Source organism: Equus quagga, chromosome 1, assembly GCF_021613505.1.
Source record: "Equus quagga isolate Etosha38 chromosome 1, UCLA_HA_Equagga_1.0, whole genome shotgun sequence".
Classification (NCBI taxonomy): Eukaryota; Metazoa; Chordata; class Mammalia; order Perissodactyla; family Equidae; genus Equus; species Equus quagga.
The window spans coordinates 58,797,475-58,817,447 of NC_060267.1; the positions used below are offsets into that span (position 1 = coordinate 58,797,475).

Genomic DNA, 19,973 nt, shown 5'->3' on the forward strand with positions numbered 1-19,973 from the left:
CTAGCCGCCACTTCTTTGTTTCCATAACTCTGTTCCATCTACTTGTAGCTCCTTTGCTCTTCCAATTATAAGACCTCAGGGGCTTTGCATTTGCAATCTCCTGTCAGCTTTACTCCCAGACGCCCAAATGGGTCTTCCCCTCATTTCCATAGCTAAGCCTAAATGTAACATCAGTGAGGTCTCCTGGAACCCTCTACTTAATCCTATAGCCTCCTACCCCCAAATTCCCCATCTCCCTTCCATTCTTTAATTTCCACTATAGCACAACTCATGAGCATCTGAAATACTATACATCTTATTAATGGTTTGTCCCTTCCAAGTAGAATGTAAGCTCACTGAGAGCAGGGAATATTGTTTTCATTACTATATCCTCAGTTCCTGGCATATAGTTGGGGCTCAATAAAGTTATCAAGTAGATAAATGAATAAATTCTAATTCAGAAATATGTCAAAATGTCACCCTTCCACATCCATCCTGATGGCCCCTTACCTCAGTTCAGGCCTCATCACCCTCTCCAGGATCACTGAGGCAGCCTTCTTACTGTCCTTGCAGCCCTTCATCTCTCCTTCAAATCCCCTATACACATTGCAGCAGGACAGCCCCATCTAAAACACTAATGTGATCACCTTAATCTTCTTAAAATTCTTCATGGGGACAGGGGAGAAACCCTTCATGGGTCCCCTCACCCTAAGGATAAAGTCCATCTCTTCAGGACTCTATCCTCCTGTGACTTGGCTCTTGCCATATGGTCCCATGCCCCAAAACCCTACTCTTCAGCCACAGCAAACAATTCTGAATGTTCCAACTTCTCCAGAGCAATGGGCCTTTGAATATTCTAGTCCCAAACCCTAGCCTGGTGAAGGTGTTCATTTTTCCAGCCTGAGCTCCATAGCAGAGTTGGCAAATTTGCTGCCCACAAGCTGACATGTTCCTCCCCACAGGATCCCTCAGCCAGAACTTTCCTACATTACAGCACTTATCATTTCCTATCTGTCTGCTTCGTTGCCTGTCTCCCTCTCCAACCTGGTATTTTGTGGAAGCAAGGACCAGTGGGTCTCAGTTACTTTTATAACCCATGTATAGCACTACACTTGGCTCATCATATGTTTTTAATTTTTTTTGAGGAAGATTAGCCCTGAGCTAACATCTGCTACCAATCCTCCTCTTTTTGCTGAGGAAGACTGGCTCTGAGCTAACATCCGTGCCCATCTTCCTCTACTTTATATGTGGGACGCCTGCCTCAGCATGGCTTGCCAAGCGGTGCCATGTCCACACCCGGGATCTGAACCGGTGAACCCCAGGCAGCCGAAGTGGAACGTGTGCACTTAACCACTGTGCCACCGGGCGGCTCCTCATCATGTTTTGAATGAATGAATGACCTCAGTCTCTGAAGACCCTTTACGCATTCAGCAGTACTACCCTGCCAGGGCAGTCCTCTTTCCTGTAAAAAACGCCCCCAAACATCTGCTCAAATTCACAGCTCCACACTTAGCAGGAGGGGGGGACTACACTCCCCAGGGAGCAATGCAGTAGACATGTGGCTTAATCCTTCCACACTATCCCACAGCTTCTCCTGAAGACAGAAAGAATTCCACTTTACATGAAGTTCATACTTGCTCATAGAGAAATCATCTCCCAAGACCTGACGGCTGGAGTGTGGGAGTGAACATCCAGGGAAAACACTGCTGACTTTCCCAACTTCATTCCCCAGTCAAAGAGGTCAGTTCCTGGTTTGCCAGTGGTGAGTTTATTACATGATTAAAGTTCAAATAAAAAAATAATAACCAAAATCTTGTCAGGGAGGCTAGAGCCAGAGTCTGGGAGGGCCGCTTCCCTGACCCCAGTCTCCCTGGCCAAGCCTAGTGCCATTAACTCAGCTTGACTCGATCAAATTCCTCATCAAGACTTGCATCTCTGCCCTGGACATCTCTGCTGCTCCCGCTGGAGGCTGAATCCTGGGCCCCTGGCAGTGGGGCTTTGGTGAGGGCACCATACACACCCATGGCCTGAGGAGAGGGACAGAGAGAGAGGCCATAAGGACACACCGCAGAAGGCATAGCCCAACCCACCAATGGCTAAAAGGAAGGTGGAGCTGGGGCCATTAAGCTTGTTTTTCCTTTCTCTCTCTTTCAAGCCTCAGTCTTACAAGCTTTGGAGTTGGTTCTAGGAATCTTACAAACTACCAGGGCAGGGTCACCCTCAGAACACTGGTATAGGGATCTGCAAAAAAAGAAAAGGTGTCTCAAGAGCTTCCCTTTCCCCAGGGGTGAGCGGGTGTGTCTCATTCTCTCATTCTTAAGAGACCTTTCTCTAGAAGGAATGAAGGGAAGTCTAGGCCTCAGGGCGAACTGAATCCCTCCATGGGGTGTATGTGGTGATGGTGGTGGTGGGGTCTCAGTCTGCGGCATTGGTGCTCTATGCCAGGTCCTCAGGGCACTCTAACCTGAGCCACCATACTGGTGACATCGCCAGGGTTGGAGGGCAGCAGGATAGTGTTGGAGTCCTTGGCCAGTTTGGAGAATGCGCTGACATACTGCTCAGCCACAGTCAGTGAAGCTGCTGCATCTCCATTCTGTGGCCACAGGAGGGATAAAATCAGAGATCACAGACTTGAGAAGGGGAATGGGGGGAAGTGGAGAGAAGTCAGGTTCCTGAAAAGAGAATATGCAGATCACACTCCAAGAGATCATGTAATCTGGCTCAAAGGAACCTACAAAGGCAGGAGCTTCTCCCAAGGGCAGATGAGAAAACCTCTTCCACTGTCGATTCCTGTCCCCCCACTCCCACCCAGGGGCCTCTCACATGTTGTGTCAGAGCTGCAGCTAGGATGCGAATAGCTTCAGCTTTAGCCTTGGCCTTGGCCAGAACCGCACTGGCCTCTCCTGAAAGAAAAAGACAGAGCTTGACCTATGAGGTCAGGGTACCCCAAAGCTCCTGTCCCAGTACCAACCCTCAAAGACCCATGCCCTGCTCCTCCCTCAGCCTCTACCCTCTGCTGACCTGCTGCTTGATTTATTTGTTCAGCCTTTTCTGCCTCAGAGGCCAGGATTTGTGCCTGCTTCTTCCCCTCTGCCACATTGATGGCTGACTCTCGGGTCCCCTCAGACTCTAGAACTGTGGCCCGTTTCCGTCGCTCTGCCTCCACCTGAAAGCCCCCAGCAACCCCATCAACAAGAAGCCAGAATAAACTCTTACACAGACCTGCAAGTGTACCCATCACAATAGGGAAGGGAGTCCAGGTCCCCATGCAACTGGAGCATCCTGAAGTCCTCTTCCCCATCCCTCCTTGGCCCCCACCTGCATCTGCATGGACTCTTTCACCCGGGGTGGCACATGGATATCCTTTATCTCATAACGGAGGCAGCGAATGCCCCAGTAGTCAGCAGCCTGGTTGATGGCATCCACAATGCTAGCGTTCAGGGACTCCCGCTCCTGGAGGAAGAGAGGTATAAGCTCCATGGCCTCAACCCTCCCAAGAAAGGTCTAAGCTGAGAAGGGCCTGGGACTGATCGTGATCCCTAGAAAGGACTGAGAGTGCTAGGTATGTGTCTTTCAACTCTAACTCTGGCTGAGATCCCCTTACCCGGAAGACTTTGTCCAGAGAGAGTTTTCCAAGCTCTGATCTCATGGTTGTCTGAGCTAGCTGGGTGACAGCATACTCAGGATCCTCCACACCATAGCTTGCCTGAAAGGGGCATGGATAGTATAAGCTTGGGTGCAGGATTTCAGTAAGGAGAGCAGCTTAGGAACTGAATAAAGCAGGGGACAAATACCTTGTAAGGGTCCATTATGCGCAGGTAAAGGACTCCATCGATTTGCAGAGTTACATTGTCTGCAAGTGCAGGAGCAGGAAAGAAAAGGAGGAAGGTTAGGCCTCCAGATCCGATTTAGGTCTTTCTCCTAAGCTCTGGATCTCCTGCAACCACATCCTAATGGCCTCAGAGCACCAGTGTCACCTTGCACCCTTCACCCCTCACCGAGAGTCACAGCCGACTGTTCAGGCACGTTGATGACAATTTCCTTGAGACTCTGCACATATCGGATCCGGTCTAACACAGGGATGAGGATGTTCAAGCCCTGGGAAGAGGAGTCATGGGTCCTCAGAAGGACAGGGGCTGTAGGGTTGGGATCCAAGCTAAACATGGAGCGGGCAGGGAATCAACATATGGAAGATGCCCAGAAAATCAGAAGGCTGGAGGTGTCACTGATAGGGAAACCCAAGAGGATAGGGATGGGAGGCTGGGTCTGTAAATGAAGTGGAGACTCAAGGCAATGGGAGCCACCAGAGCAGTCTTCTCCATGCAGACAGGTGAAGCTGAGAGGACGGATAGGGGAGATTCCCAAGAATGGGGCCTGTGGGACACTAGGGCCATAGGAGAAGGTGGTAACAGGTACGACAGTCAGCAGCCTGGGCCTTGCCAGATCTAGCCTGGGGAGTTGGAAGCCAAGGGTGACGGCAGGCCCCAAAGAGGTCCCACCCCGTCTCCCCATGTCGTGAGGGAAATGGGCATCACGCTGGTCCGGGATGGGCAGAAGAGGTTCTCACAGGTTCCAGGATCCGGTGGAATCTGCCCATTCGCTCCACCACCCAGGCCTCTTGCTGCGGCACAAACAGTACCACGGTGTTTCGGGGCAATCCGGAGGAGGCGCGGCGCGGGGCGCGGCCAGAAGCCTGCACGGAGCCCTAAGGGGAAGGCGAGGGTTAGCAGAGTCCCCAGCCGGCCCGGCAACCTGCCCCTTTCGGCGCCGGTCCCAGAGGCATCTCCCCAAACCGCGACCGTAAAGGGCCCTCGGAGAGGGACTCACGTGGGTACCACGACCTCTGACCGCAGCTCTCTCCCCAAACTTGAAATCTTGCTCTTTCCCAGCTAAGGACACAGGCGACCGGAGGCCTGACCCTTGGAGAAGGTTGCCTCGTACTCACCCTCAGCAAAAGGGCCCCCGGCCCCCGCGCCGCGCGCGCCAGCATTTCCCAAACCAGCAGCCACCTCCGGAACCAACGAGACGCAGAGCAGAGCGGTCTCTCTAGCAGCCCGGACCTGAGCCTTTCCTCCCGTTTCGCCTCCGCCGGAAGTACTTCCGGCAATCCCTTCCCCCATCCCACGCTCAGCCTGTTCACGTTACTTGGCGGAAGCGGGTATCAAGTTGTTCCCTGGGAAACACAAACCTTCTAGAGAGGGCCCAAAGCTGGGACTTGTTCTGGTTCTCGCTGACCAAGTCCAAGACCCCGGACATGGTGACCAAAATGGAAGCTATTTTCCGCGTGCAGGTGACCCAGAAACACCTCCCACGGAGTTCTTTACCTCTACCCGAGACTGTTTACCCTTCTGAGCGTATAATCGCCCCCATCTGTCACCATAGCGACGGGAGAATTGGAGCTGACTAGTTGCCATGGTTGTCATAGTGACATTCTCTGGTAGTCCTGCTGTGTTGTACCCAGCCCTCCCACTGGGGACTGACCCCATTCTCGTTGCCATGGTGACTGGGCTGGCTTAACGTTGCTCGTGATCAGACTGAGATTTCCCCCTCCCCTCTTTTCCCAAGGCACCGTGGCCTTTTCTACCTCTTCCCAGTCAGGGTCTAGCAGGCCTGGTCCTCTTGCATACAGAGTCCAGCACACAGCCCCAGCGTTCGGCCTTGTCTGGAGCATGTCACCCTGCACACATCCCTGACGCTCTGGCACATCCTTTCAGAGACTTGCATAGTCATTCTCATTTTACATGTCAGGGCGCTGAAGCTCAGAGGGGCTAAAATCATTAACAATAGAACCCGTATAAGAATCCAGATCCACATTCAGAGAGTTCAGCTTTTATGGCGGAACCTTCCCCACCACCTCACCCCATTATCTGAAAAGAGCAAGACCAGACCCTAACAATCATCAGGGTCTCAGGCCTCAGTTCTCCTCTCTGGGAGACAGGGAGAGTCCCAGCTCCAGTTAGGCCCTCCATCCACATTCCCACGCTCTCCCCAATAGAAAAAGTAGGGCTTAGCTCAAGTTTCCAAACAAGAATTTATTCTTTCTTTTTTTTCTCCTAAAAAAAGTACCAGGTACAATTTTTTCCTGTTTTTTTTTGTTTTTTTTTTTTTTTTCAAGTTTCAGCAAATGCTTGTTCCCCTTAGCCCAGCGCCGCGAGTCAGGGCTAAGGCTGGGTCAGAGTCTGGAGTGGGGAATGGGGTAGTTGAGAACCACATGACTGAGTTTGAGGGGTGCCCCTCACCCCAGCTGAGGTAGGTGGGTCAGAGTCTGGCCAGGTGAAAGGAGGCACCCCAGTCCTTGGCCCTGACTCTGCCCCCTGAACACCTTCCTCAGTCAGGACCCCAAAGCAAGGAAACACAGGCAGGAGGAGAGGGACAACCGGAGTCTGGAGCCCTAGATGAGGGGTGGTTAACCCCCATGTATGCGCATGCATGCACGCCCTCTTTCTCACACACATACCACACACACACAAGCACGTGCACACATGCACACACACACACATACATATAAGTTGGCTTTCAGAGAGGGGTCAGAGAGTAAGGGAAGTGAAAGGAATAGGGAAGGACAAAGGAAGCTGAGTCTTTGGCTAGTGACTCAGTCCTTCTGCCCTCAGCTGAGGGAGAGCAGTTCTCCCCCAGCCCCTACATCAGCCTTTTCAACTCCTGAGGTTGGAGCAATATCTGAGAGTGAGAAAGGAGGAGGGGCAATGCCAATTATCATGTTTGGGAGGTTACCAAGGCAATCCAATTTGAATAAATTATAAATTAAAAATAAATAAAATAATAAGTGGCCCCTGCCCAGGACAGGAAGGCAATGCTGGCACAACTTGCCTAGGAACTTGGGACAACCTCAGGGTAGCTCAAGTTCCTGCCCACTACCTAAGCTGGCCTGGAAAATTCAAGGGAGGGGGCAGGCACATGGAGTACCCAGAGTAGGGCAGCGTGTGGTAAGGATCAGAAGCTTTAAACGCCCAAATAATCAGTTTGGGCATGAGCATGGCGAGTGGTTTAATTCAAGCCTGGAGGGTCTCTCGCCACCTCTCCGCATGTTCGCTCTGTCCAAGATGGGGTAGGATGGGCAGGTGCTTGGCCCACATGGGTTCAGGGCACTGACAGTCATGGCAAAGGTGAATAACGTGGATTGTGAGGGGCCTCGGTCACAGCCTGTAGTTCGTAGGGGAGCCCTGTGTCCAGTTCCAGGCTCCGGCGGGAAAAAAGCAGGCGGATGTCTCCATGCAGGCTTAAGCGGCCTGAGCGGGAGCTCCGGAACCTGGGGGAGGGCAGGGTGATCAAAGTAAGAATCTAAACAGTAGAGAAGCAAGGAGAGATCCTATTCAGGGAAGGGATATCTGAGTTGGAGAAAGGATACCTAGGCCTCCCCAGCTGTCCCTGGGCCCTGTCCTCACCTGAGGTGCAGCAAGTAGCAGAGGAGGCGGCGGGTGGGGCTAGCATTTCCCTCCTCACCCACAGGCACCAAAAAGAGGCGATGGCGCAGGAAGGTCACATGGCCAGCAGGCATGTCCGAGAAGTCAAAGGTCACAAGGAACATCTTCACCACAGTCTGGTTGGGGTTAAATAAGGTCTAGGGGCAGGACAGACAATGTTGGTAGGGCCTAGGGGCTGTCTTCCTCCCCCTCTTCCCACCTGCCCTCGGGGAGAACTCACCACTTGGATGGTGCCCACCTTGGGCACGCTGTAACCCTTCCTCCCCAGGGGGAGCAGATCCACGACACCCTGGGAAGGCCATAGAGCCGTCAGCCAAGGTGGGGTCTGGGAGAGCCCTGAATACTCACCATCTCTACAATCTTTCACTCCAAGACCTGGCCCCTGCCCCACACTAGAGTTCCCCTCACCTGGCCCTGCCTCCTTCCTAGGGGAGAACACCTAAAGAATGCCTCCTGCCCCCATCCCTCATCCTCACAAGTGAACTGCAGGTTGAGGTCAAGTCATACCAGGAAGGGGGCCGGGGCATTTTGCTCAGAAACATTAAAGAAGGTGACAGTGACAGGCAGCGTGACATGCCGGGGGCAGTAGGATCCACTAGCTCCAATCTCTGCCGTGAAGCCCTCGATGTGGCCAGATGGTGCAAAGCGTCCTTGCAGCAATGATTCCTAGGGTTTGGGGAAAACATATTATGAGAGAGATGCCAGCTATTTCCCTTATCCCTCCAGGCCACACTCCGCCACCCCACTCTCCCCAGAACCCCATCACAGAATCTGAGGGGAACTACCTCAAAGTTGCCCAACAGAGTACGGCTGACGGCAGGGGTAGGAACAGGGGAGGCACTGGGGGGGGCTCAGCAAGCCTGGCCCCTTCCGGAGGCTTCGAAGGGAGCTCCTAGTAGAGGAGGGGACACAAAGTAGTTGGCTTGAGGTATTCTGGGATGCTTGCTTATGTCCCTGGGCCCCACCGTTTGCCACTACCTAGGGCTCCTGCCCTGGGGTCCCCTACCCTGGGGCTGGAGAGGGGATTACTACAGACTTCTGCCCCATTTTCAGGAACAGGGCACAGGGAGAAGCTGGTCACTTACAGCTTCAGGCGACAGGCACCTTTCAGCCTCCGCCCCGTGGGACTGCAGTCTGTTGGGTCCTTTGGAGAGGAAAGAGATTGGGTGGAGGCCAGATATGTTTGGGAGCAGGGGCTCATCACAAGTTCTCATAGGAACATTCCCCCCAGGCCTTCACCTCTTCCCCTACAGATATACACTTAAGAGAAGACCACCTCCCCTTCTGGCTTACCAGCACAGGCTCCTTGGGTCCAGGCAGCAGGTGGCTCCAGAAGGGTGTGGCTTTGGCATCAGAACTGTTGGCAGCAGGAGGGTGGCCCAGGGTTCCCCGGCGCCTCCGAGGGGCTGGCCCCTCATCCTCAGAGCTGACATCCAGGGCTTCTTCAGCAGGAAGCAGCCTTCGCTTGGTGGGACAGAGGCCTGGAGGTCCAGGGCCAGGGGGTGTGTGCTCGGGACTGTGCCCATTGGCAGTGCCAGGGGACTCCCTAGGCCAGGGGCTGCCCCCATTGCCCACCCCAGCCACTGGGCTCTTATCCCCTATTTGTGCAAGACTGTGCAAATCAGTGTCAAGTGTGAGCAGCTGGCCCGGAGGGGCTGGCCCTGGGGACTCCCCCAGGGACACCTGTCCCCCTGGATCTGGGGAAGCCCAGTCTCTGGTGTGCAAAGTATTGCAGGAAGCATTTGATGGGTGCCAGCAGGGACTCCGGGCCCCTGAAGTCCAAGGTGAGGTGGAGCTACCTCCCTGTTCCACAACACAGAGGCCATGATGGCAGAAATGCTGGCTGGCCACACCCAGTCCCAGCCCCAGTCCCTCTGGGCCCAATAGTCCCCTGGTAGATGGTTCTTCAGGGGGTAATCCCTCTCTGGCCCCCAGCCCAGGGCCTCTCTTCAGCTCCCGGGGACCCTCAGTGGGCGGGGCCGGCCGTTTCAGGGCCCTATGAGGCTCAGAGGCACCAGCTGGAGAGGAAAAGATGGATACCTGGTAGACCCCGGGGGATGTTGCCCCCCCTGCTGGGCTGTAGCCCATGAGCAAGCCACCCTGGAGGGCCCCCTGCCTGACTGCAGGCTGCGAAGGACCAGCCTCTGGCTCTGAGGATGGAGACAGCTCCGCCTGCACGTGGCGCATGAAGCCCCCCTTGGGTCAGGGGGGTCCCCCCCCACAGCCTTTATGATGGGCCTGGGCTGGGGGGCCTGGGGACATCTGTGCAAGAGAAGAGAAGAAAAAGTGGTCAGAGGAATCAATGAGTCTTCTCCCTCCCAGTTGACTTTCAGATCCTCCCCTGGCCTGAAGAGATGACCTTGTGGGGTTCCTGGAGGTGAAGGTATTCAAATCCCCAGATGGCTTAATGGAATATAGAGACTATGCCCAGAACTTCCAAGAGGGTGACATATTTAGTTTAGCTTCTTCCTGGACCTGCTCCCCCTCCCTCTCCCTGGCACTCACCCCGATGAAGAGGCCTTAAGCCCAGCTGTGTGTTCCCTCTTCCTGACTGATGACTTCCTCTCCTAGCATGCAGTCTGGTCCATACCCACTGCACTGGCAAGGTGACTGCCACCATTCCGTGCAGCTCCTGGGCTCAGCTGGACCCTGGGGAGAGAACAGACATAAGCCAGGATCCCTGGAGACAGTAGTAAGGCTCCTCTTCAATGGTGGGCTAAGAGAGCACCCCTAGGCCATCCCCCTCCCATGAGGAACTCTTCAGAAACAGAAGGGGCCATCTTGGGACCCACGGCCCAGAAGGCAGAGCTAAGGAGTCGCAGAGAGGCAGGTCTTGGCTCAATGTAAAAAGGATGTGAGAAGCATGTTGAGGTAGGATGATAACTTGTCAGGGCCACCACCTGGGGGACTCTTGCCCTGAACAGGAGGGGGGATGAGATATCCCAAGACCCAAGAGACCATGCCACCTGAGAGGTGGCAAGGACAAGAATTCAGCCCTCCTAGTCAAGGCCATCAAGTTGCACAATTCCTTCCCAAATGGACAAGTGCCACCCCAGAGCCCTAAGGGCAAAAGGTCTTATGGAAACTCACACCCCATCAGCACTCCTTAGAGGTATAAACCTCAGGTCAGCTCAGAGCAGGCCTTTCAGCCTTAAACTCCTAATTGCCCCCAGCAGTCTGTCCCTTAACAGGAGGCAACAAATCTAACCAAAAACAAGGCTGGTGGGGAGGAGGCATTGCCAGAAGGCACTTTCCAGCGCCTACCCATCCCCCTAGGCCCTGCAAACCAGAGATAAGGCAGTGGCCACTCAGAGAGCTGGAAGCAACTAGGAGTACCTCTCCACCCCTCCCAAAACATCCAACACCCAAAAACCCAAACCACTGCTTTTCTGCCAGGACACAAGATGGTCTTCACTGAGCAGTCCACCCTCAGGAGCCAATACTGGGTGAGGGGAATTGAAGTTGAAGTTAAATTGAAGGCCATCTTCCATCATGGGAGGAAATACTGGCCCCAGGATCAAGCTTCTCCTTTGGGCAGTAGCCTGTGCTGCCTGCCATTCACAATACCCTTTCCCCTTCAAGGAATGCCCCCTGTATGCCCACCCAGCCCTACTCTTCCTCCTTGGCCAGGCCAAGAGTCTTCCCTTCCAGAAAGCCTACTCTGACCACTCCAGACCATAGATATTTCTCTCTCCTCTGAGACCTCACCTATGGCAGTGTCACTGTCTCCCGTAACCCAGTGACAGTTTTGCTTGCTTCTGTGGGTAAGACATCTCCTAGACTGACCATAGGGTTCTTGAGAGTAGGTCTGTGCTCCACTCCTCTGCCCAACTCCAAGCACAGCGGTAAGCACTTAGCAGGGCTCAAAAAAGTGGAATGCAAGTCCCAGAGATCTGGGCAGCAGTCCTGACAATGCAGAGAAAAATCCCCAGAATGAGAGAAGCAGAGAGACTAGTTGTATAGGGAGAATCAGCAGCAACAGAGGTGGGGGTAGGAGGCAGGCAGAAAGGGGAGATTTGCACCCAGGACTGAAAATCTCTCCTTCACCAAGTTCTCATCATTGTATCTCACATTATCCTATTTCACCAAGTTCACATTAGAACTGGGATCCCTAAGAAAATTCTGGTTCCCTGTGGTGGGTGGGGTGTCTGGAAATGGCAGAACACCAATGACAGTGTTGTCAGAGGACACAACCTGTACTGGTTTCTACCCCTCCTTATCTATACGCAAGCCATACAGATTCAGGAAGGGCCTTGTCCTTAGCACTCCTACCTCCAGGTCATCCCAGATGGCCTCTTGAGCCCTTGCCCTAGGGAATCCAGGTGACGACATGATGCCCTACTTGACCCCAGCATGCCTGGCATCTGCTCATTACCCTAGAGCCCTCTCAGTTCCCACCCTGTCAATGAGAAGCTCTAAGACTCACTTCCTGCCACCCAGCCAGTCTGGCTCTAGACCATGGCTCCAAGCTGACTCATGGGGCAGGACTGTGGGGGGGGGGGGGGGGGGGGGGAGCAGAGGAGACCAAACCTCACTCTCTGTGCAGGGGGTAGGCAGCAGCTGGCATCAAATAGCTGTGCCAGGCTGTGGCTGGCAAGGACTACAGCTCCCAACATGCCAAGGGAGCAAGGCCAGCAAAAACAACAAGTCCCAGAATACCATGAGGTCTGTCCCCTCAGACACCTGCTAGGCCTGGGAGGTGGGGTAGGCGGATGTTGGTATAGGTGGAAGCTCCCAGGCTCACTCTCCCCTTCCCTTCAGTATTAAAGGTATCTATTTCTACCCTGATCAAGGAGGGTGGCGGGAAGGAGATTTCCTCTTCATGTGCTTTCCACCTTCATTCTGTACAGAGAGAACTGCTGCTAGCTGCTCTACATTTTGTCCCTGCACACGTCTGCACAAGGTGGGGAGCTATTCCCATGGACCACTACTGTGGGTGGGAAGGTCAACCTCTGCTCTCTCACCAATCCCTTGGCTGTTGGCCCAGAGCCCTCCACCTTCAGCGGAGAGGGAGCAGATCTCAGTACCCCCTCCAAAGTGAGCCTGGTGGACTCACCTGGCTCCTGGACTCCTTGTTCTGTAGGAAACCTCACCCCTGCTTAGCCGCCCCACCCCCGCCCCCATCCTTTCTCACCCCCCTCCTCCCCACAGCCTGGGACAGGCCCCACTGCCTACTGGAGCTTCGGAGACTTGCTCTTTTCACGTAGCACACACTCACCCCGCTCCCAAATTGGCTCCGCCAGGCAGCCGCTGCTCCGGGCCCTTCTGTCCAGTCCCGGTCCCTCCCCTGGAATCTCCGGTCCTCCCCACCACGGCCCCCAACTCAGACAAAGGGTGGCTCGGGCTGAGCCCTGCTCTGCTAGGCTCTTCTCTGTTTAGCTTCGTGTGCAACGCTAGCGGGCCCTGGCGCCCGCAGCCCCCCAGCCGCTGCCGCGCCCCTCCCCGCGACCGTCCCTCCCCATGGCCGCCCCAGCTCCGCGCTGCCGACTCCGCTGCCCCTCTGACTCACAGGCCATTTCCTACCAGCTGATGGGGCTGCCTGCCCCGCCCAGCGCCCCAACACCCCCGCCGGCCGCCAAGGCCGCCACGCCCCCCTCGGACCACGCCCTCCATGAGCAGCGACCAGGCTCATTGGCCCATAGGAGGCCAGCCTCCCCACGACCTCAACTGTGAGGCACTCCCCCTCCAAGAGGCGCACGCCCATTGGTCCATAAGGGGGCAGGACTACCTGGGGTCGCCCCGCCCATCTTCTTAACCCCTCATCTGCCCAGAGTCCAAAGCAGCTGTCTACCTTGCCATTTAACCCTTTCAAAGAGGTAGGCCTCCGACTTCTCACCCCTGCCCTTCCTCTTCGGAGGTTGGTTAATAGGACGCCCTGGGGCTTTTTTAGGCACAGTTCGACAATCTCCAAAGTCAGCCTGAAGAGTCTCGCAGCAGACCCCAAATATTCCCACTCCCATTCATCTCTCCCAAACCTGCAAACTAGAACTCCAGAGACCAGAGGACTGGTGAAGCCCATGAAGCTGCCTTCATGCCAGAGCAGATGAAAAAGTCCTGAAGTGGGATCTTATCTCCTTCCATGGAGAAATGGTATTCTTCCTCCTCTTATTCGGCACTGATGTTCTTTTGCCCTCCTCAGAGGGGCCCCAAGGGCTCCTGAGATAGGGATACATTTTAATTCAGGGACCTAAACATCATTCTTTGTGTCTCTGAACTCCTATTCTGAGATCTGGCTGCTTCATCCCTTCCACCAGTACTCTTTCTATTCATAGGCCCCTCCCTGTTCAAGAGAGCACCCAGGAGAAGCAGAATAGGAAGGCTTCTGCCCAGAGTGGGGGAACTGTGCCCAATTCTTGTCATGGAGCTCACCCTCATGACTCACAGCTCCCTCGAAACTCCCCACCCTCCCCCTGAGTCACTGTGCCCTAGGCCTAGTCCAGACCCAGCCAAATTAAGTGGCAGCAGAACCAGCATTCCCAATTCTTTATTTTATTTTTTAATTTTTTAATTTTCTTTTTTTTTTTTTTTGAGGTAGGCTAGCCCTGAGCTAACATCTGCCACGAATTCTCCTCTTTTTGCTGAGGAAGATTGGCTCTGAGCTAACATCTGTGCCCATCTTCCTCTACTTTTTATGTGAGATGCCTGTCACAGCATAGCTGTGCAGACGTAGGTCCGCACCCGGGATGTGAATGGGCGAACCCTAGGCTGCCAAAGCAGGACATGCAAACTTAACCATTTACACCACTGGGCTGGCCCCAGCATTCCTAATTCTTGTCCTCCTATTCTTTAAATGACCAGGATAGAAACTTTTGCAAGGATTAGGCATTAAAAGATACTTTTTAGAGGGGCTGCTTTGGGGCAAGTTAAGAAAATAGATGGCCCTGTCTACCTTTCCCTCTGGACTTGGCAAGTCAGATAGTTTGGAATTTAAGAGCCTTTTTCTCCCAGTCTTCCACAGAAGCAGGAGACAAACACCAGAACCAAAAGAAGGAAGACGCAAATTGGCATCAGCCAGGGCAGGCTCTCTGGTTGTGCCTCCAGAAGTGGGAAAGTCCATTCTTCTATGGTGCAGAGGCCACAGAAGGCCCAAGGTTTCTACTTTGCCTGTGCTGTAGGCCCCAAGGGCTCTGAGGTTGTCACTGGACAGTAAAAAGAGGCTCCCCTCCCCCTACTTCCTCCTTGTGCCCTAGACTTAGGAAGGACAAGCAAGTAACAGTTCTTCCAGGCTCCCTTCTCCTCACCTCAGACCAGGGAGAAAACCCTGAAAAAGAACCCAGTTGCCATGGACTGACTTTCTTGCTGGTTCCCTAATGCTAAGGAACAGGATTAGGAAATTTTCAACACCCTGAACAAATTGCAGAGTACGAATGTAAGAGCCTATTTGCCTTACTGGGAAGACAGGTAGACACAGAACACCATAGAAATGAATAATCACTCGGCAACCCCACCTTGTTCTTCCTATTGACATGACCATAGGCCCAGGCCTTAGTTACCTGCAAAGGTCAGGCGGCAATAGCTCAGGTAGAAGCATCAAGGATGTTCTAAGCCTCAGTGTGCCCTGGGAAAGCAGCTTGGTACAATCAAGAGGCCTCACCAACCTGCCCTAAACTCACCCTGCTTTATTTTTCTCATAGCAGTTATCACCACCTAACACCTCTGTCTCTTTCTCTCTCTCTCTTTCACACACCCTCTCACCCACCCACCCAGCCACACATTGCTTTCTCCCCCTATCAGAATGGAAGCTCTATGAGAGCAGCAACTACCTCTGTTTTGTTCATGCTGGTGTTCCCAGAATCAACATCAGTGCCTGGCCCATAATAGATGCTCAACAAACATTCGCTGAAAGAAAGAATGAGCCCTGGGCTGAGTGAATAGCACTTAGGAGGGCTGGGTCCTAACTCTTTCACAGAGACCTGGAGAAAAATCACAGTCTCTTTGGCCATAAATTTCCAAATCTGTAAAATGAAGGGTCTGTATAAATGATGACCACTGAGGGCCTCTATGACTCTGGCTTTATAATGCATAATTCTAATGGCAATTGCTCACTCACACCATTTTGAGAAGATGGATCCAAGCGTCTGAATGCCTTGCTGCTCCATACTGAAGAAGAAAGGCTACATACCCCAGCCTCAGCACAGCACAGCACACTGATGTCCTTTCTCTTCATGCCCCACCCACTCACACAAATGCCTCAGCCCTGAGGAAGCTGGAGTGAGTCTGCCCTAGGCCCGCCTCTCTGAGAGACAGTCTGGGAAGCTGTGTTGCCATAGCAATCAGCTCCTCCTCAAAAGCCTTCAGCCTGCTCTCTCTTACCCCACCCTTTGTCTGGCCTCAGCACCCCCTCCCTCCCCAGCCAGTCTCTCAGCTAGAGAAGGCTGGCTTGGGGCCCCCTTCAGCAGCACTGTCACACTCATTCAGCCACTACATGGAAGGCAGTCCTTTCTCACATCTCCCAGCCAGCCCAGGGGCAAAAAGAACCCTGGCATACATCAAGTCCCCTCAGGGAACCAGAGGAGCCTCCAAGAGGACTAGGCCCTACTCTCAGTGCTGGCAGTCAGCTTCCAAGCCAGGAGCATGGGGAGCCATTCCCTTGTCCTCCCCCAGCTGAGGCTGGAACCTCACATTCCTTCCCGAGTTCAGCCTACAATAGTGGTGCACCTCTCAAAACATACATTAAAGACCCTCAATAGTTCCCACCATTTTCCCTTTCCGTTGAAGGCCAGAATTTTTGAGGTACCTAGGGTTCCCCACCCAGGAGAAGGAAAAGGGTGAGGAAAATAAGTTTGTGGCAAGTGGTAAAAATGTGCCTACCAGCCACTTAGGGGGCTGTTGGGAGAGACCCTCTTAGTACTATGGGTGGGGTCTGGGCTTTGCTGCTGGTTACCAGGGTCTCTGGCCAATGAGTACAAAGTCCCAGGCAAGGCTCAGCTCCTAGACAGGCAAGGACCAGGCCAGGCCCCAGGGTGAGGAAGGAAGTGGGAAATGAGCACACCCAGAGCATAAGGGCAGGGCAAAGTGGGGGAGGGGGAAGACAGGGACCATGGCAGGCTTCTGGGAGGAACAGGAACTAGAGTAGGGGGTTAACAGGAACCCAATGGGGAAAGGGTCCCCAGAGACATCAGCTGAGGAAAGAAACCCTAGTCTCAGCCAGACAGATGCAAAGCAGACTGACAGTCACACAAGCCCTTGTGGCAAGCAGGGCCTGGATCCTCTCTAAGAGTGCTCAGGCCTGAAGGTGGAGTTAGGACCTCAGGAGCCAGGAGCACTACAGACTGGCTTCTTCACCCCGTGAATTCCATCACACTTACACCTAGAACACAGTACACAAACATATTCCTGGAGTCTCCACAATGGCCCTAGAGTATCTCAAAGCACTAGGGATTCTTCCCGCCTCACCTGGGGCCTACAATCCCCTTCCCTCACACAGTGCCCAAAGGCCCATCCCTTCTTTCTCCACACAGTCCCTCGGTCCCTCCCACACTCTGGACCACCAGCCCTTCTCCATCACACAGCACCCTCTTCCCCTAAAGCGCCTTCAGATCCGCCCCTTCAAGTATCGCTTCCAATCCTCCACATCACACAGCACCTCGCCCGCTCACGTTGTACCTCCCACCCCAACAAAACACTTCCGCCCCTCCCCCACAAGGGCCCCTGGAGAAGGCACCTCCTTGCCCACACATTGAGCCCCCAACCCCTCCCCCAACTCTGTGTCTTCCTCTCCCCCAGCAGTCTCCAGATCCTCTTCTTCCCTAATGTGGCCCCCACCTCCTCATGTCTGCCCTAGCGCACCCCCGTCCTTGTCCGTTCTTCCATACGCGCCCCGCCCCACACCTGTAGTTCCTTGAGTCCCGTTGCACCTGGGGAGGTAGTGGATGGGGGCACTTACTGAGCGGCCTTGCTGGAGCCTGGGCCTGCAAACCTCGCCCCTCGGGCCCGAGCCCCGCCCCCGCAACGCCCAGGCCCACCCTCTCCCTTGTACCACCTCCCACCTTCCCAGGGCTCGTCCCCTTTCCTAGTTTCTTCAATTCCTCGGGCTCCTCCCCCGTGACCCAGGCCCCGCCCCCTGTCCCCGCCCCCTCTGGTCCACCCAGCCTCTCCGGGAACCTCGGCTCGTCCCTGGCCCCACCTTGACCCCGCCCCCTGTGGTCTCCACCCCCTTTCTCTAGGGTCCGCCCTCGGATTCCAGCCCAGCAGAACCCCGCCAAGCCCCCTCCCCCGAGCCCGCTCGGGTCTCGGAGCCTCTCCTCCCCGCCCCTTCTCCTGCTCCCTCACCCGGGCGCTCGCGCTGCAGCCCAGGTCCGCTGGCTCTGACTGGCCGCGGCGGCCCCAATGGACGGCGGAGACAAAGTGATGGCTGCAGGTCGCCAGAGGTCCCACCCCGGCCACGTGCGGCTTCTGTGATGACAGGTCTGGAGGGGCGGGGCCTTGGCCTACCGGATCCCGCGGGGGCTGGGGAGCCGGCGCCGCGGCCCGAGGGCTAGCCCGCGGGCTCCGAGCTTAGCCGGCGCACCGCAGGCTGGCGCGGGTGCGAGCTGCCGCGGAGCTCAGCCCCTCTGGGGACGCCAGGTTAGCGCGCACTTGCCCTAGCGAGGGAGGTCTCTGGGGTTTGCCGGTGGTGATGGGATCTCAGAATCTGAAATGGGCAGTCTGGCGGACGGGTCTCCAGGCTGTGAGGCTGTGGGCGGTTTCTGCAGCCTGCGCTGTGCAGGGAGTCCGAGTTCTGAGAGACCGGCGGGCAGGGTGGGATTGTGGCCCTGGGGGTGGGTGAGCTGGGAAGTCTGTGTGTTCTACCAGCCTACGTGCTAATAGGAGTCACGAGAGCCTGCAGTCGCCGGAGAAAGGTAGAGACTTTGCTTTGCACGAGCGTCGAGGGAACTGTGTGACAGTTACTTGAGTTCTGTAATTTGTTTAGCGCTTAAGTCCCCTCTCCACCTTCCCCCGCCCCACGGGTTTCCGAGGCACAGCGGGGAGAGCGACGCTTACCAGCTACCGGTAGGTGGCAGCACAGGACTCTTGCAGGACCTATCGGGCCTCTCCGTGGAGCGGGCGGTGCAGACCGGTATAGGGTGGGTGGGACCTGATAAAAGTTCTCTGAAAGTCTGATTCTTTAGGTCTCTGACTTTCTTTCTGTGAGTAGTTAACTTAAGCTGGCTTTCTCAACGCCAGTGGTGTACTAGGCGCAAAGAAAAAAATTTTCTCTGCCTTTCAGGGACTTGTTACGTTGGCATACAAATGCTTGTATAATCCTAGAGAGAGTAAAGTTGGGAGGGTTTTGCGTGGTGGAAAAAGCACAGGGTTTGTAGTAATTTGGGTTGGTCTCTGAACTTTGGGTACTGGGTATTTACTAACTTTATGAATTTGGGTAAATTACTTGACTTTTTTAAAAACAAACTTTTAATTTTAGAAGAATTTTGGATTTAGAGATAATTTGTGAAGATAATACAGAGTTGCCATAAACCCAACAGCCAATTCCCCCTGTTATTATCTTACATTAGTATGGTTCATTTGTTATAATTAATTAGCCAATACTGATATCATTAACTAAAGTCCATACTTTAAACTACTTTCTTAGTTTTTGCCTTATGTTCTTTTCCTGTTCCAGAATCCCATCCAGGATAGCACATTACATTTAATTGTCATGTCTCCTTAAACTCCTCTTGGCTGTGACAGTTTCTCAGCCTTCCTTGTTTTTTTAAAAATTTTTTAAATATTATTTTTTTAAGATTTTTTATTTTTCCTTTTTCTCCCCAAAGCCCCGGGGTAAATAGTTGCACATTTTTTAGTTGTGGGTCCTTCTGATGCGGGGTCGGTGAGCCGAGGACTCAAAAGAAAGATTTCTTAGCCTCTCAAGATCTGGCAGTAGTGCTCTTTTATTTAGAGAATAGTGTGGAATAGCATGGGGACAGGACCCATGGGCAGTCAGAGCTTCTGCTGCCGCCACTTCTGCTGTCCCCGCTGGCATGGGGACAGGGCCCATGGGCAGGCAGAGCAGCTGCTGCTGCCCCCACTGGCATGGGGACAGGACCATGGGCAGGCAGAGCTGGTGCGTGGGGACAGGACCCATGGGCGGTCAGAGCTCCTGCTGCTGCCGCTTCTGCTGCCCCCACTGGCATGGGGACAGGGCCCATGGGCAGGCAGAGCTGGTGCGTGGGGACAAGACTCACGGGCAGTCAGAGCTCCTGCTGCTGCCCCGAGTTGAGGGTTAGGGATAATTTTATAAGGCATGGGTACGTGACTTATTTTTACTGGAGAAAAGAAAAGATGATGTAAAAAGTCATTAAATGATTTCAGTGCAGATGGAGTCTGGTTATTGTGCGGTCATATAACTTTAGATACGAATCTGGCCATATAGATCGGCATGTAGGTGAGGATGCCCTGGGCTTCTCTCCCTGGGGCAGCCCTAATTCATACCATAAAAAAAGTCCACTGGGTCGTATAGTTTGGCATGTGGGCCAGGTCACCTTGGGCTTCTCTAGCTGGGGCAGCCTTAATCCACATCACTTCTAGTTGTGGCATGTGGGATGCCGCCTCATCATGGCTTGATGAGTGGTA

The 19,973-nt window shown here is 54.2% G+C and overlaps 2 protein-coding genes across 4 annotated transcripts; both read right to left on the reverse strand.

Annotated features, from left to right (window-relative positions):
* Positions 1 to 1,724: 1,724 nt before the first annotated feature.
* On the reverse strand, positions 1,725 to 5,114 carry STOML2 (stomatin like 2). 3 transcript variants are annotated; one of them, XM_046678341.1, is made up of 10 exons: positions 4,925 to 5,055; positions 4,547 to 4,684; positions 3,978 to 4,077; positions 3,774 to 3,832; positions 3,584 to 3,685; positions 3,298 to 3,432; positions 3,001 to 3,145; positions 2,803 to 2,882; positions 2,444 to 2,572; positions 1,725 to 2,006 (listed from the first exon to the last, which is right to left on the reverse strand). In XM_046678341.1, the coding sequence occupies exons 1-10, from the start codon at positions 4,967 to 4,969 to the stop codon at positions 1,869 to 1,871; spliced, it is 1,071 nt and encodes a 356-aa protein (XP_046534297.1). In that variant the 5' UTR covers positions 4,970 to 5,055; the 3' UTR covers positions 1,725 to 1,868. The 3 variants fall into 3 exon arrangements, with proteins under 3 accessions (XP_046534297.1, XP_046534305.1, XP_046534288.1); XM_046678349.1 differs by having other exon boundaries at positions 4,807 to 4,948; XM_046678332.1 differs by lacking the exon at positions 3,978 to 4,077 and having other exon boundaries at positions 4,925 to 5,114.
* An 863-nt stretch (positions 5,115 to 5,977) lies between these two features.
* On the reverse strand, positions 5,978 to 12,953 carry ATOSB (atos homolog B). The gene is given in 10 exon segments (XM_046678320.1): positions 5,978 to 7,246; positions 7,383 to 7,558; positions 7,642 to 7,710; positions 7,929 to 8,087; positions 8,207 to 8,269; positions 8,271 to 8,313; positions 8,507 to 8,565; positions 8,715 to 9,683; positions 9,927 to 10,070; positions 12,931 to 12,953. Coding segments are annotated over 8 exon segments (1,617 nt in total). The 5' UTR covers positions 9,609 to 9,683; positions 9,927 to 10,070; positions 12,931 to 12,953; the 3' UTR covers positions 5,978 to 7,092.
* Positions 12,954 to 19,973: the final 7,020 nt, after the last annotated feature.

Coding starts and splice junctions, on each gene's coding strand:
- STOML2 (XM_046678332.1), bottom strand. CDS start 5,099: ATGGGGGAAGGGATTGCCGGAAGTACTTCCGGCGGAGGCGAAACGGGA. Junction 3,686..3,773: donor GCATAATGGACCCTTACAAG/GTATTTGTCCCC, acceptor TGCCCCTTTCAG/GCAAGCTATGGTGTGGAGGA. Junction 2,007..2,443: donor TCACCAGTATGGTGGCTCAG/GTTAGAGTGCCC, acceptor CCCTCTCCTCAG/GCCATGGGTGTGTATGGTGC.